This window comes from Ruditapes philippinarum, unplaced genomic scaffold (genome assembly GCF_026571515.1).
Source record: "Ruditapes philippinarum isolate M1 unplaced genomic scaffold, ASM2657151v2 ctg10632_1_1_1_1, whole genome shotgun sequence".
Classification (NCBI taxonomy): domain Eukaryota; kingdom Metazoa; phylum Mollusca; class Bivalvia; order Venerida; family Veneridae; genus Ruditapes; species Ruditapes philippinarum.
This window is the reverse complement of record NW_026867071.1, coordinates 12,441-29,628: the sequence shown is the minus strand read 5'-3', so window position 1 is coordinate 29,628 and position 17,188 is coordinate 12,441. Positions and strand designations below refer to the sequence as shown.

The window sequence follows — 17,188 nt, the reverse complement described above, 5'->3', positions numbered from 1 at the left end:
TTGAAATAATTATGCATAAATATGCTGCTTATCATAATTTTGATAAATGTGTGTATATATATATTTTATTATGCTCCCCGCAAAAATTTCGGGGGAGCATATAGTCGCCGCCTTGTCCGTCCGTCTTTCCGTCCGTCCGTCCCCTTTTCTTGTCCGGGACATAACTTTGAAACAACAAGAGGTCACGGTAGGGAATCACGTGACTTTTACGGTTACGCGTACAGACAATATGGCGGCCTAAAAACCTCGCTTCACATGTGTTTTTCAGGTAATTCTTTATTATATCCCTTTTACTTACATACGAGACCTGTTGCAGCCTACGCGGAATAAAGAATTGTTGCCGCCTATACCTTAGTTTCCACCCCTGTGCTCATAGCTTTTACAAACACTCAAAAATTCAACAGAAATTTTCAATGTGAACAATTATATTTCGGGTAACATTCACGCAAAATTTGTATTTTTTATGACTTTGATTAAACTACGTCGAGTTAGCAAAGAGATAATGTTCATAGAATTTCTTTATTTGATAATGTAAATATTAGGCATGTTAAATGTTGACTGGTCATTTTCAATTCCAATACATGAGAGAAAAATGATTTGGGTAACTCCCACACGTACTTTTATTGTTGATAACTCCCACGCAATATTTTATGGGAAAGCAATATCTATGCAGGTTATAGCCTAGATATTGATTAAACAAAATCATGATTGATGCATTTAGCCTTAATTATTCAAAGAATTTTGAATAATATTAAAAATACCGCCAAAAGGTCCTGGATAGAATAAAGCCCCTATGGAAAGCAAAATATATACTCACGTGAATATATTAAATGAAGTTTCGATATAGATGAATTAATCGCAGAAATTAAAATACAAGTCTCAAATATAAGAAAGAGGTCGATTTCAGTTAAAGCACAATTACAGTTGTCATTTTTCATAGTTTGCAGATATGGACGGTTCCAGTTCGGATATTGTTTGTGGATAATGTTGGACAACATTTGTCTTAATGACCACATAAACTGGCTACTCGGCACAGGACCTTGTAAATGTTGTGGCAAATCAAAACGTGACAGGTATGGCATTTTATGTTAAGATTTTAAAGACATTCAAGTCATTTTATCACTTAGTCTTTTATGTAACCAACTTTTTTCAAATTAGTTTCTGTATTTAACATTATTATGTTGTGTTATTTTTTAATCTAAAGCATAAAAGAAAACAACCTAAAGAATATTAGAATGGGTCTTTTATTTTACAAACTAGGTAATAAAATCAAGAGGACTTATGTTTGAATGTCATCTTAATATCAACAGTAAAACCCGTAACGTTTCCGATTTGGAGGGCTATAAAATGTTTTACCACAACATTTATAAGGTCCTGTGCCGTGTAGACTGTTCATGTGGTCAATATTTGAGACCTATCCGTGAATGAAATGTTTCCCACATTTATCACAAACAATATCCGAGATGGAACCTTCCATATCTGCAAAATATGAAAAATGACAACTGTAATTTTACTAATAAAACCTCCTTCTAATATTTTAGATTTTTGTATCAAAACGCGACCTAATTGAATGATTTGGGTTTGGTAGGCCTTACGCGAAGTTATTAATGTCCTTGGCAATTTATGATTTTACAAGCCATGCCTTTTTGAAATTTATTTATCATATTATTGTAACCTATAAGCAGATGAAGTGTTGATCGCCCCATATAATTAACGCCCCAAGACGATTCGTCAATTTAGCTGTATTAATTTTATAACTTAGTGATAGTAAAATTAAATGTGAATTAGTTTGAAAAATACATTAAATCCATTGCATTATCAAAACAATTATTGGTTAAACTGTTTGAGGTTAAATAATAAAGATGAGTGTTAAATTTTAAGTTTAATTGCCGTGGATTTATAGGGAATAATAAGTCTATTTTATATTCTAGATCCTGGTCCTGGCTGAAATTTAGAGTATTACAGCTGTAGCTTCTATACCATAAATTTAACATTGAAAGCACTGTTCTTGGGAAAATGCTGACGTAACTGATGGGAGCAGTTTTTCTTACCAATCATAGGTCAGACTGTTTTTGTTGTTTTTTGTACATAATTTAATGTCAATATGAAACTTCAGCTGTATCTTAATTTCTATGCTTTTTTATTATGTAAATCTTAGAAGATAAGCATTTTAAGATAAAACAAATCACTAAGTTGATTAATTATATATTATAATTTGAGATTGACCAAGTCAATTTTAACTAGTAACTTCTTATTTTATTCGCAGAAGCAGTAGAAGTATTCAAACACCATCATGAAACACTTAAGACATACCCAGAGAGCTCTAGAAGAAGTACTAGTGGTAGATTGGAACAGATGGTAGCTTAATTGTTAAACTAAAAGGACTTCTTAAATCGTTTGAACTTGAACACTTGAACTGTAGTTTTGAAATAAAATAGCTGAAGTATTTAATAGTGTCTTGATTTTTTTGTTAAACTCTGTTACAGTACTTTGCTTTATATTAGAATTAAAGTATGTTGAAATGACATTGAAACTTCAACGTTGTGCCAATGTTGAACTTCAACGTTTTTTAAACATTCGAATTTGCACATAAGTCTAACGTTATTTCAATATTGAAATCTGACCATACTTCAACGTTGTTCACCGTTGATGTGCCTGCTGGGTTACTTCTATCAAGGACCTATTTGCGGTACTTTTAATATTATTCAAAATTCTATGAAAGTTTGATGCTAAATGCATCATGATTTTGTTCAATCAATATCTAGGCTATAACCTGCATAGATATTGCTTTCCCATAAAATAGTGCGTGGGAGTTATCAACAATAAAAATACGCGTGGGAGTTACCCAAATCATTTTTCTCTCATGTATTGGAATAGAAAATGACCAGTCAACATTTAACATGCCTAATATTTACATTTTCAAATAAAGAAATTCTATGAACATTTTCTCTTTGCTAACTCGACGTAGTTTAAACAAATTCATAAAAAATACAAATTTTGCGTGAATGTTACCCGAAATATAATTGTTCACATTGAAAATTTCTGTTGAATTTTTGAGTGTTTGTAAAAGCTATGAGCACAGGGGTGGAAACTAAGGTATAGGCGGCAACAATTCTTTATTCCGCGTAGGTTGCAACAGGTCTCGTATGTAAGTAAAAGGGATATAATAAAGAATTACCTGAAAAACGCATGTGAAGCGAGGTTTTTAGGCCGCCATATTGTCTGTACGCGTAACCGTAAAAGTCACGTGATTCCCTACCGTGAGAGGTATCAACATGAAACTTTGTAGGTAGATAGATCTCATTGAGTAGGTGTGCAGTGCACAAGAACCGTAACTCTGCCTTGTCTAATTTTTTAATTATTCCCCTTTGTTTATTTTTACACTTTGAACTTTGTCCGGGACATAACTCTAAAAGTATAAGAGGTATCAACATAAAACTTTGTAGGTAGATAGATCTCATTGAGTAGGTGTGCAGTGCACAAGAACCGTAACTCTGCCTTGCCTTATTTTTGAATTATCCCCCTTTGTTTATTTTACACTTTTAACTTTGTCCAGGACATAACTGTAAAACTATAATAGGTATCAACATGTAACTTTGAAGGTAGATAGATCTCATTAAGTAGGTGTGCAGTGAACAAGAACCGTAACTCTGCCTTGCCTAATTTTTGAATTTTCTCCTTTGTTTATTTTTACACTTTGAACTTTGTCCGGGACATAACTCTAAATGTATAAGAGGTATCAACATGAAACTTTGTAGGTAGATAGATCTTAATGAGTACGTGTGCAGTGCACAAGAACCGTAACTCTGCCTTGCCTTATTTTTGAATTATCCCCCTTTGTTAATTTTACACTTTGAACTTTGTCTGGGACATAACTTTAAAACTATAAGTGGTATCAACATGAAACTTTGTAGGTAGATAGATCTCATTGAATAGGTGTGCATTGCACAAGAACCGTAACTCTGCCTTGCCTAATTTTTGAATTATCCCCCTTTGTTTATTTTTACACTTTGAACTTTGTCCAGGACATAACTGTAAAACTATAAGAGGTATCAACATAAAACTTTGTAGGTAGATAGATCTCATTGAGTAGGTGTGCAGTGAACAAGAACCGTAACTCTGCCTTGCCTACTTTTTTATTTATCCCCCTTTGTTTATTTTCTCACTTTGAACTTCGTCCAGGACATAACTCTAAACTATAAGAGGTATCAACATGAAACTTTGTAGGTAGATAGATCTCATTGAGTAGGTTTGCAGTGCACAAGAACTGTAACACTGTCTTGCCCACTTTTGGAGTTATTGCCGTTTGTTCATTTTGATACTTTGAACTTTGTCCAGGACATTACTCTAAAATTATAAGAGATATCAACATGAAACTTTGTAGATAGATAGGTCTCATTGGGTGGAAGTGCAGTGCTTAAGAATCATTACTCTGCCTTGCCTTATTTGAAGTTATTGCCCTTGTTTATTTTTACTTTTTGAATTTTGTCCGGGACATAACTTTAAAACTATTAGAGATATCAACATGAAACTTTGTAGGTAGCTAGATATAATTAGATAGAACTGCAATGCTTAAAGAACCTAAATAAAGCCTAGTCTAATTTTGGAGTTATTGCCTTTTGTTCATTTTTACACTTTGAATTTTACTCGGGACATAACTTCATTTTTTTTATACTTTCCTGTGTCCAGAACCTTCTCGGGGAGCATCACCCGGTTCAAACGGTTCTTGTTATTAATAATTCATATGTTATATTTCAGAGAGTAGAGGAGTTCCAGCTAGATAAAGAGTCTGAGCTGAGGTTTGAAGTAGAATCTGGATCAACTGTTCAATTGGAGGTAAAGAGTGAATTTAGCATAGGTACCCGGTATTACCGATATACATTATACCTTCTATCTGTGCTGCAATACTTTAATACCATCTAGAAATACCAGCATACTTATCAAAATTATACCTGCTTATATTAGTAGTGTGTCATCTATAAAATATGTTCTAGACATGATCTCTAATACAAACATGTTCAAGATATGGTCTCATAAGTTTTGTATATTATATACAAGGTTAGAACAGTTATGTTCAGCACATTATCTTTTCTTTAGTTTATGCTCATGTTTTTAAATGTTTAAGTCATTTTATATTTGATCAATTGTCATTCATTGACGCTTTGTTTTAAAAACGTTCTTCAGGTACATATGACTATATAATGTTAGTAGCTGGTCATAAATGTAAGTAAACTTTCTTTTGAAATGTGCTTTGTTGTATTTTTGTAGTTAATCAATGGCAAGGCAGAGATATTTGGCAGTGAACTGACTTCTGGGCGAAAATATTCCTTCAATGCTGGCTCAAAAGTTGCTGTATTTTCATGGCATAGCTGCCAAATCAAAATATCCTTTTTTAAAAAATTCTTATTTATTTATTTTATAAATATTAACAAATAAATATTGTCTTGGTTGATTGAATTGAATATTTGATTCTGTGATTACATCCCTAATATTTACAAAAATCATCAGTTGTGAGTTATTAAATACGTTCACCAAAATACATGAGACTTTTCATGTTGTTTATTGAATTTAGTTATTTTGTTTACTTGTTTCAGTAAACACATTATTGTGACTTTAAACCATGCTAGATATCTTTAATGGACATGTCCATCTTTCAATTTGGATACAGCAAATCCTCATTTCTAGGGACAGTATCAAAATACATGAATGTACTGACTGAATAGTAAGACCATGACAGTCTGCGAAAAATAGGCAAAGCCCAAGCCCCATTCTAGTAAAGTTCTGTTCTGGCTAGCATAAAATGTAGGGAGCGTAGTCCAACAGTCTAGCAATGTTTTGAGATCCGGAAAAAATACATATGCAATGGCTTAGGGAAATGCTGATTTTTTTTTCAAGGTATTGGGACGAAATTTTCCAAATTAAATAATATATAGCATCATTTACACCCGTTGTATTTATAATGACCAAGAGGGATATACATATTAATTTTTTTTTCGGATAAGCTATGACGTCATGGGCTAAATTTAATCATTTGATCCTTGAGTTTAAGTCAACTGTACACCCTGTCTAAGAATAGCAGAAATAAATGTTACTGTATTCCTAGAAAAGATTTCGCGCTTTTTAAGTTAGCGCTTTTCGCGGTAGGCATGATTACGCGAATCTTTATAGCCGCGAATATGTCACTGATAACAAATCCGCGAACATTTCTGGCTTCAACCAAATAAAAACTTAAACGTTTAGAATATTTATTATAATCTACTTACACAATAACATAGAAACACAAGTTCTATAGAAATGTGTAAACAATTATGTAAAGTTCATCTCCTTACTAAACCACCTCATGTTTAAGCTTGCTTCAATATACCTATCATCCACATAACATTTTTTTTAAATGTCCAATTATTACTTATTATCATGCTTATTCACGTTATTTGCTTGTCACGGCGTAAAAAAGCATTTACAGTTTGCGTTCATTGAATGACTATGATTTTATTTGATTGGAGTAGGTGTAATCCTTTGTTTAAAGTACAATAGCGATCAAGTGCTACATTGATAAACAGCTGTTATGTTGTTATAATGAAAGCGATGTACAGTCCAATATTGTTAAAGTAGCACAACATAACCGTTAGTCTGGACCGAAAAAAAAACAACAACAAAAAAATTAATATAAGAAAACAACAAAAAAGGGGATATTTTCTGCTACCTTTAAGAAATACACTTATATATAGATTTTAAGGTCAATCATGAATTGCTCGAATTGCTGAATTATTAATGTGACATTCATAAATGGAAAATAAGCTATACTGCATACGCATATACAGGGGTGGAGACCGGGAATATTTTTATTTTAATATCACTTTTTTACATCAAATACATGTAGGTTTATATCGTAGCCTAAAAAAGCTTTAATTTAGGCCGTAGCGACTTAATATTCGCGGAATTCGCTGTAACTACAATCCGCAAAAGTTTATCTCCGCGAAAATGCCGACGTTGTGAAAAACGCGAAATATTGTATCCGAGCACATTTCTAGGAATACAGTAATTAAGTGATATCATTTTGCATTATTTTCTCCAGATTTACGCAAGTTGGCCACAACTTTTGTTAGAATTTTCATGCTAGGGGCTATATGATATTTCGATGGACAAAGCCGGAATGTCTATGACCATAATTTTTTTTTCGTGCAGACTGCCTTGATGTGCAGGCGTATCTTAGTCAGCATTGGTTGCATCAACTTGCATGGTTAGGATCAGTCTTTGCTTGCCAGCTTAGGGTTAAAATCTGGCTTGTGTTAAACAAATTTTTAAATCCATTGCCATAAAATGGCTATTAACTAATAAGCTTACTACCAAATTTATTATTTCAAATGAATAATTATTAAGAGAGGTTTGTTTATAACATGTTATATGGCAGTATTAAGTTCTTTTTTTGCTTGAACAAATGTTTAATTGAATGTGCTAACTATGGCATAATGATGTTTATATAGTTTATGTCAGAATGTTCCAAAAATAATACTGTAAGTAAAATCAGAGAGAAAATAAGAATAATATGCCTGTGTAACGACGTTAGTAGAACGTCATAATGAGCATGATAATATGCAAATACTAAAGTTGTTGAATTAACATAAGTGAATGGTTCTCGCATATGTTTTATTGATTTCTTTAACAAAGCTTACCTGACAGGTCGCACTGAGGTAGCTTATATATCCAAGGAGACACCAATGGTTGTGTACCTGAACGCACATGTAGCACTAGAACAGATGAGAGAGAAATCAGAGAAGGACGAAACTAGAGGTCCACGGGTTAGTGATAATAGATTTACAAAACTATATAATCTATGTTTCTATGTGCTGATTTTCAATTAAACTTTAACCTATCATTGCATCTTGTTATATGATTCTTTGATAACAAGTTCTGTGGTTGAATTTGTGTAGAAAAATTATTAATATTTCAGACTTCAAATGTTGCATTTAATTCAAATAGTATACAATAGAGGCATAGCCAAGTGGTTAACCAAGTCTGACTAGTAATCTAAAGATTGCGGGCCGTGTGGGTTCAAACCTCGTCAGGGGCAAGCTGTTGTTTCTGTGACTAAGAAACTTTACACTCATTGTTAAGTACTGTTTGGTTCCAGGAATAGATTCAGGAGTGTTTCAGTTAGCTTATAGCTTCCAACACAATCAAACTAGAATAAATAAGTATAAACTTAACTACCGTAAATAGGGTCAAATAGAGACCACATGCAGTATGGATCCTATTCCAGTATTACCTTTTCACACAAATTCTAAATTCACACTTTGCCAAAGTTCCAGTAAGGTTTAGACATAGGTAGTATGCATGTGTTTAAACTTTAAAAAAATGAAAACTGTATAAATCAGTTTGTGTGTATATTTGTGGGTATTATTCTCCTCCTTTTACAATGATGTGTTGTAGAGAAGTTGTTGAGAAAGCATTCCTTATACAGTAAACTTACTGGATAAGATACTTGCCATTTAGTTTCTATGAAAATGTTCAAATGACATCTCTTCAACCTGAAACCATTTTTCTGTCTTTGATACATAATCATATTGATGTAAATCCCAGACAAATTTGTCAGAATATATGAGCAGGCAGTTGTCTGAAAGGGATCTTGTCCATATAACATATGAATTACATATATATGCTCCTGAGAATGGTTACTTGATTGTAATGTACTATATATTTCAGCTTTTGGTTGTTGGACCTTCTGATGTTGGCAAAACTACATTATGTAATATGTTGTTGAACTATGGTGTTAGAATGGGCAGAGCACCAGTATTTGTTGACCTTGATGTAGGACAGGTGAGATTTCTTTATTACTATGAAATTTTATGTACATCTAGTTAGTTTGAATATAAAAGGTAAGCATCTTTTATATGATATTTTGAAGTAATTATATATTTATTTAAAGTATTTTATATAACATTGTTTTGTTTGAAATTATATTGACAGTAGGATATTGCAACTACCTAGCTCTGTTTGTGTATTTAAGCACATTTTTACTACTCTTTGAAGATTTAGTTTATGCTGACATTGGTTTGTCAGTTAGTTGGTTCATCCTTGGGCCACTTGGTTTCCATCCAAGATAGAGAATTATTACATTTGGCTGACACTGGTCACTACATTTGGCTAGTTGATGACTTGTATCGGGACACATTAGGTCACAGTAGGTGTCTGTAAGATATCAATAATCAAGAATAAAGTAAGTTTAAACAATCATACTATGATACATGTACAATGTAGTTGATTTTAGCTAAATTGTGAAGAAAACATAACAGTTTTTTTTTAATCACTCAGAGCCTACTTCCTGGAATTAACCAGTTGTGTCCTGTGTAGAAAAATGGATGTGTCCCCAGTAGGCTTGAACCTCCGATCTTTTGGTTTTGAGGCAGACACTTTAATTAATTACAAAATCATTCGCCCCCTTACACCGCCTCTATCTTGAAAGAGCAGTTGTAAGCACAGGAGATCAAATTTCATATGTAAAGATCCAGCTTTTCAGAATGATTGGTCATCAAATGACTGTTGTTATCTGCTTTGTTGTCAATGTCTTTAATTCTAACCTTGATAATCTAACTTTGTAACACCAGATTGTTGCTTACACTTAGTAATCAGATGCACCTGTTAAAAAAGGTTTATAGAGGTACATTGTACATCAAGGTTTTTTCTCAGCACAGGAGTCAACCCAACACTCAGAACTGGGAATTTTTACAATGTTTTAGACAAATTGGGGAAAACTGACAACATATTGTACATATCAGATAAGACAAAGAAATAAAATATTTGGTTAATTAAACTCCTTTTTTCACTCATAAGCACAGATTACAATTTGGAGTGCAAGTTGACAATTTTCAATGGCTCAGTGCAGTAAAATGTAACAAAATGACAATAATTTTACTTATTTTATTTTTGGTTTCTTGATATTTTGTATTTAAAATTTAAATTCATAACAGAAAAGTTTGATTACAACATTATGACAATAATTTTGTCCTTGAAATTAAGGCATTAAGAACATAACCCAATATCAGTCATCAGAATGGGCCAGAAAATCCCTGCACATGTGTCACATTGTAATGCAATAGTTGGCAGTTCAGATATATTTAATTCAATATACTAGTAATATAAAATTTTCAAAGTTTTATAAGATAAACACTTTTTGCATTTTCAAAGATAACTAAAGTGGTTTTATTTTATTTCCAGGGTCAGGTATCTATACCAGGTACAATGGGAGCATATGTTGTTGAAAGACCAGCTGATATTGAGGAAGGATTTACCCAGAGTGCACCACTAGTGTTCCATTTCGGTCATACTACACCATCTAAAAATCTCACATTGTATAACTTACTGGTTTCTCGAATAGCTGATGTAATGAATATGAAATGTGATGAATTTAAAAAAGGTAGGAGAAAAAACACAGCTAGATTAACAAAGTAAATGCTATGTAAAAGACATAGAAAATTGTTAACACAGTGATATGATGCATCTTTTTTTACATTGAACAAATAGTATCAAAATAATTGTTTATGTAGGAAACGAAAGTCCTTACAATTTTTTGTTTGTTTCATATTCTGTAAGATTTACAAAGAAAGTATTTGTACCCTGTAGGAAATGAAATTAAAGGTATGTCGAGGTCTATATATACATGTATATTTGAAAGATACTATATGATATTTTATTTTTACTACATCTCTTAAAATGGATTTGGTTAAAAATATACTTCACAATTATTCAGAAATAGAAATAAAAAAATCTGTATTTTTTATCATTATTTTTTTTTAAGATCATAAACATAACTGCACTTACCCAACTTTCAATTTGGAATTACATGATTGTGTCTTTTGTATATGTAAAAAGAATTAAATTTTTAAGAGCTGGAATAATTAATCTGCCATAAGTCGAGAATGTGGTCAGGATACATACCGTAGATATGGGATGGCCTGACATGTACTGAATAGCAGAAGAACTTGATTATTGGTGCCAGTATATTTAGATATACACTTTCTATTTACAGTGAATCATAGTGGAGTTATTGTAAACACTGGTGGTTGGGTAAGAGGTTCAGGGTATGATTCACTCAAGCATGCTGCCGGCTCATTTGAAGGTAATGTTGTAATCAAACTTTTCTGTTATGAATTTCAATTTTAAATACAAAATATCTCTGAATAAGATCTATTTCTGCTATTGAATTAAGGATACCTGGTACATCTGTGTTGTAGAATGTAAATCACAGAAAGAATGTTTGATTTGATGAGGATGAATTCTGCAAAAATTGTAAAAAAAAAAAAAAAATTAATAATGAAAAGGTCATGGCAATAATTTTATTTAAGTACATTGGAGCTTGTTTTCTTTTTGCTAATTTGTAGTAACTAGTTATCAAAATGATGATAATTAAAACAGGATAGAAATGGGCATAGATTTATGACACCTGATTAATGACTTACAATATAACAGCTGTCTTTCTATAATTCATATTAAATTTTGAAAACATTTTTTTTCTTGACTTAATTGTAAACAGAAAATATCTGACAGGTAAGTTGATTTACATTATATGCTTATCAAAATACATCTATTTATCATATTTTTAATTTTAACTTCGGTATGATTAGGGTGTCTACATGTAAATGTATATGTGGATAGATCCTGTCTGATATATTTATTTCTTTTTATTGAGTGTAAGTCATACAGACAATGTATAGGTCATGTGGTGACTTTCCTGCTTTTTTAGTGATAGGTAATCCCTGATTTGAACAAGCAGCAGTGAGGTTCAAATCATTTGAAATCACTAAGTCAAGGAGGCCCCATACATGTATGTCTGGGGCGTCCATGGCCAAGTGGTTAAGGTCATTGACTTCAAACCACTTGCCCCTCACCGCTGTGGGTTCGAATCCCGTCAGGGACCTTGGATTCTTTCATGTGAGGAACCTATCCAGCTAGCTTACAGAATGTCGGTGGTTCTACTCAGGTGCCCGTTTGTGCCTGAAATAATGCACGGAAGGGCACCTGAGGTCTTCCTCAACCAGTAAAGCTGGAACGTAGCGATATGACCTATACTGTGTCGATGTGAGGTAAAACCCAAAACAAAACAAAAACACGTATGTCTTATTTATGATAATAGAAGAATGTTTATTTTGTAGTTGATGTGATAGCTGTTATGGATCAGGAAAGATTATATAGTGAACTAAAGAGGGATATGCCAGACTTCGTTAAAATCATTCTACTACCTAAATCAGGAGGGGTAAGTTCTGTTGGAATATTTACTAAGTAACTACAAAGCTGTGTATAAAATGTATAAAGCTATATCTTATACAATATTTAAAGAAAGGTAAAATTGACTTGTTTCCATTATACTATGGTTGATTTTTAAAAGAGTTTTATTATAAAATCATCATGTCTCTGTTATCTAACTCACATGAATACTGAACATAAACAGCATAGTGTCAATTTGTTAGAAAATAATTTTGAAGTGTGTTGCATAAAAGAGAGGTTAGAAATGGTGGAAAGATTGATACAGCATAATTCATTTTTAGCATCATTTCTTATTTCTATTTTGCATCTTATTAGAACCTACTTCAGTATCAGTCTTGTAGCCGGAATTCTGACTCTAAAAGTAATAATTTAGGTTGGCAAAAACACAACTGGCAAATGAAAATGAGGGTTATGTGGCCAAGTGGTTTGCCTTGATGACTTCACAGTTGCCACTCTGTTATAATTCTACCAGAATCTTAAAGTAATTACATGTGAGGAAGCTTTTAAGCTAGTATGTTGCTTGGTTGTTAACGATGTTCCATGGTATATCTGAAGTAATGCATGGAAGGGCATTATTGGTTTCTCCTTGCATAAAGTTTGAAGCCATATTTCTAGTTTGGTTGGTTGAAACATGTTTATTTAAGTTTGATAGCGAAACAAGTTCTTGCAGCTTTTATTAATCACCTGAGTCCACTTCCTGGAACCAACCAGTACTGGTGTCATATGAAGAAACATGGCCATGACGCAAGTAGGGCTCGAACCCATGATCCCTGGGATGAGAGGCAGACACCTTAACCATTAGGCCACCCTACCCTTGAAGGTCCGCTGCATATAGTAAATCTATGTGATACGATTACTGATTTATGAAACAGATTAATATTTCTGTTAACTGTGTAAAATAGAATCTAACTTATTCAAGAAATTCTCTAAACTTGGAAATATGCTATCTTTTTATTTCATTTTCTTCATGCTCATCATTTTAAATTTGATATATTTAATTAAGGTTGTAGAAAGAAATCAGACATCAAGATCCGAGTCGAGGGATGCTAAAGTTCGAGAATACTTCTATGGACTCAAAAACTCACTTTTTCCTCACACTTTTGAAGTGAATTGTGTTGATATAAAGATATATAAAATTGGAGGTAAACAAATTATTCAGAATGGTTTTTAATTTTTTGACAATAATTTTACATTTACATTTATGTTGAGATTTTTTTCAGAGTACATTTTTGTATTTTGTCAGTAACTGTTTATATAATTTCTTTACTCTTGCTGCATACATTATCTAGAATATTGATCAGTATTAACAAATACATTCTTGCATTATAATATAATACTTGCAATTCTCACAAATTCTTGCTTTTCCATTTATCCTCCTAAATTAATGAAAACACATTTTGGACCAAACCGTTGTAAAAAACAACAACAAAAAACACGTAACACACTTGTTAAAACTCAAATATACAATTTGTAGGTCTAATAGTTCTTAGTAAACAAGTTAATCAGAGGATTATAAAAAAAAAGTATGAAATTGGTGTAATTTGCTCTAAATTTTAAATATATATTGTCAATTGATAAAACTAGATTTGATGATAAATACCTATCCTTGTGTCTGATACATTTATATGTAATTTATAGCTCCAGCATTGCCAGATTCCTGTCTACCATTGGGAATGAAATCCCAGGACAACAAGACTAAACTAGTCCCCCTAACACCTGGTATGTAGCTTCTTTATTCTTTTATACAAAACAAGTACATATATTGTGAAGCTGTTTTGTGAAGCTTCAAATGAATAATCTGTGCGAAATAAAGGTGTACATATTTTATCTTGTATTGTTTGTTAGGTTTCATTCTGAGTTTGATGGTAATGACCATTCACATCATTTGGTATGCAAACAACTTTGTTTCTCATTAACTTTTATTATAAAGAATCCCATTTATTAGTTGATAGCCATCATATATACAGTGTGTTGTTATTTGTGTAAGATAAAAACTTATACAATATTGTGTAGATTTGTGTAATCTATCAGTCTGTCATCACATAAAAAGTTGTTTTTTTATTTATAATTTTGCAGGAATCAGTCTAAGGATAAGAATGATGCATTGAATTACTAGGCTTGTTTGTTTGTTTTTGGGTTTTACGTCACATCGACACAGTATAGGTCATATCGCGACGTTCCAGCTTTACTGGTGGAGGAAGACCTCAGGTGCCCTTCCATGCATATTTCAGGCACGAACGGGCACCTGAGTAGAACCACCGACGTTCCGTAAGCTAGCTGGATAGCTTCCTCAAGCGGTGAGGGGCAAGTGATTTTAAGTCAACGACCTTAACCACTCGGCCACGGACGCCCCTACTAGGCTTGTACATTACATATTTCTTTACAGTATAATGATAATCATTAACTTATTGGATCATGAGGCACAGTCTGAATCTTAAATATTATAATTTCAGGAACCAGTCTTTTACATCATGTATATAGTATAAGTTGTGCAGATTCTACAGAAGACAATATTTTAGAAACTAACATCATAGGATTTGTTGTTTTGTAAGTATATGCTTAACTTATTAATATCATTTATAATTATTACAGACAATAGCTAAGTTCACTTTAAACTGATTAATAACTTGCTGTCATAGATAATGAAAATGAAATCACACCTGTAACTCAGCATTAATGAGTAATTTTGCTTTCTTTTCATTCATTTTTTTTTGTAATTTGCAATGACATTTCTAAATACATGTACTTACCTTTTGAAAACCATTTAAATATTTTATTTAATTGCAAAGTACAGCTGTAGTCTTCCTGGCCAAGTGATAAAGTTTAATGAATTTAAATCACTTAGCTTTATGATTTGGTTTGAATCCATAAAAGAATCTTGAATCCTTTCATATAAAGAAATTTTAACTTATAGAAGGTTTTTGCTTCCAATTTGATGCTCATTTTTGTCTGACATATTTCATGAAGGGACTTGCCAGCTATTACAATTCAAAATACAGTTAAGTTTGCAAGACACCATATTTGTTTGATCAAACTTCTTTTGGGGACCTAATTTTTTGCTCCAGACTACTGTCCTATGGATGTCACAATAACACTGTTTCTTTCTAACCGATCGAAAAATAAAACAAAGCAATTATTGTATTTCATGTGTATGTATAGTGTTTTTGTATTGGTATCTTTGTTTGTATATTTACAGTACTGAGTTTCATCCAGAGAAGCTTTCATTTACAGTTTTATCACCTGCACCTCATCCTTTACCTAAACATATCTTATTACAGACTGATATACAATTTATGGACATTCAATAAAAATTATCTGTGTCAATACTGTCTCATAGTTTCCTTGGAATAAAAACAAACAAGCAGTAAAATGAGTGTTGAGGAATCAAACATGCCGGTCATGGAGACTGGAACATAGAAAAATGTAAATGGTGCTAAACAGTCAGTGGTTTAGAGACTATAGTGTTAAGAGTGTGATAAGGAAAATTGACTAGAGAGGATGATGTGTTCTATGCTGAAATATATAAGCCATATGAAGCCATATGTATTAAAAGATTGTACAGCTGTTTTTAGTTTAAATGCAGAAGTAAGTCCGGCATCTACAAGTATACTGATTGATGTCCGGTTAAATGTATAAGACAGTATAAAAAGAATACATGATTATATCATTCTCTGTAATACAAAAGTTAGAGAAAAAAAATAAGATTTTATGCATACAATTGTGAAAGTTGAATTGAAAATCAAAACAAGATAGGGAAATTATTTTAACTGCAAAACTTTTCTTAAATTAAATGAATATATAATTGATAAAACTGAAGAACATGAATGCAGATTTAATAACTTTATTTTTATATCATGTATGTGATCATGAATTTTTATTTTTACCTGTTATCTTACAGGTTTTGTGATATAATCTACTGAATTTCTTGTAAGAACATTTTTGAATTGTGTAATTTAAGTTTTAGGGATATTTAAATGAAAATTTGAAGTCATCCAACAGTAAAGAACATGGTCAGACTGATCAGGCTAGTCTGGATGTATACTGGTTGCAGGGGCTAATGGCTCTCTCTCTCCCAGCTGCGTAAGGGGAAAAATCGAGGGCTTAGTGCAAAAGGGTTGTCACCCATATGACATAAAGATGAAGTTACAACCCTTTTGCCCCAAGCAGTTGAAATGTGAATCTGTACATAGTACGTTATGCAATATCGGTATGAAATTATCTAAAATAAAACAACCAACTGTATAAATCTTAGATAGTATAGATTTATTGGCTGACCTATCCCTACTTTTTAATTGGTTAGCTCATCAATGCACTTTAAAATGGTAAATGTGTAAACAAATTAATTATGTTGCTATGTTCAGGCCATGAAAAAGGTCATCATAAAACAAAAAATATATAATTAAAAATTAAATAAAAGTTTTGAAAATTACTTGATGTTTTACTTTTATGTCATTTAAATGATCAAATCACTTGTAGTGAAAAGTTATACCTAGTTTGACTCTTGTCATCTCTGACGTCATGTGGTCGATATTCGTGTTTTTGAATATCGTTTTTATGTATCATTTTGTCCTTGTATTTGTATATATATCTCTTGTATTTGTCTGTTTACAGTCCGATATACACTCCATTATCCCATATCATTCCTATATCATTCCATTTCATCATCTTTTCATTATAACAACTAATTACTTATATTTCATTTCGGCATAACTATCATGCCGGGCCTTAGTTTTTACAAACTTCCGGGAAAAAACATCTTATGCATGCGCACTTTGATATAAATATATTTCTAAGTTTACGCCAGAAATTGTTTGTCTCCTTATTAAATTATCAAGGCGTTTGTATTATGTCCTTCACATGTAATTGTTCTTAATCATTATGTTTCATTATGATGCATCTTTCTATTGATCGTTTATGTATTTCGGAA

The 17,188-nt window shown here is 32.1% G+C and overlaps 1 protein-coding gene across 1 annotated transcript; it reads left to right on the top strand.

Moving 5' to 3' along the window:
* Positions 1-4,758: 4,758 nt before the first annotated feature.
* Positions 4,759-16,471, top strand: LOC132734737 (polyribonucleotide 5'-hydroxyl-kinase Clp1-like; the record flags this gene model as incomplete). Its single annotated transcript, XM_060721583.1, is given in 11 exon segments — positions 4,759-4,836; positions 5,269-5,382; positions 7,674-7,799; positions 8,704-8,817; positions 10,216-10,414; positions 11,027-11,116; positions 12,150-12,250; positions 13,265-13,403; positions 13,900-13,980; positions 14,715-14,808; positions 15,458-16,471. Coding segments are annotated over 11 exon segments (1,248 nt in total), but the record flags the coding sequence as incomplete, so codon positions are not given.
* Positions 16,472-17,188: the final 717 nt, after the last annotated feature.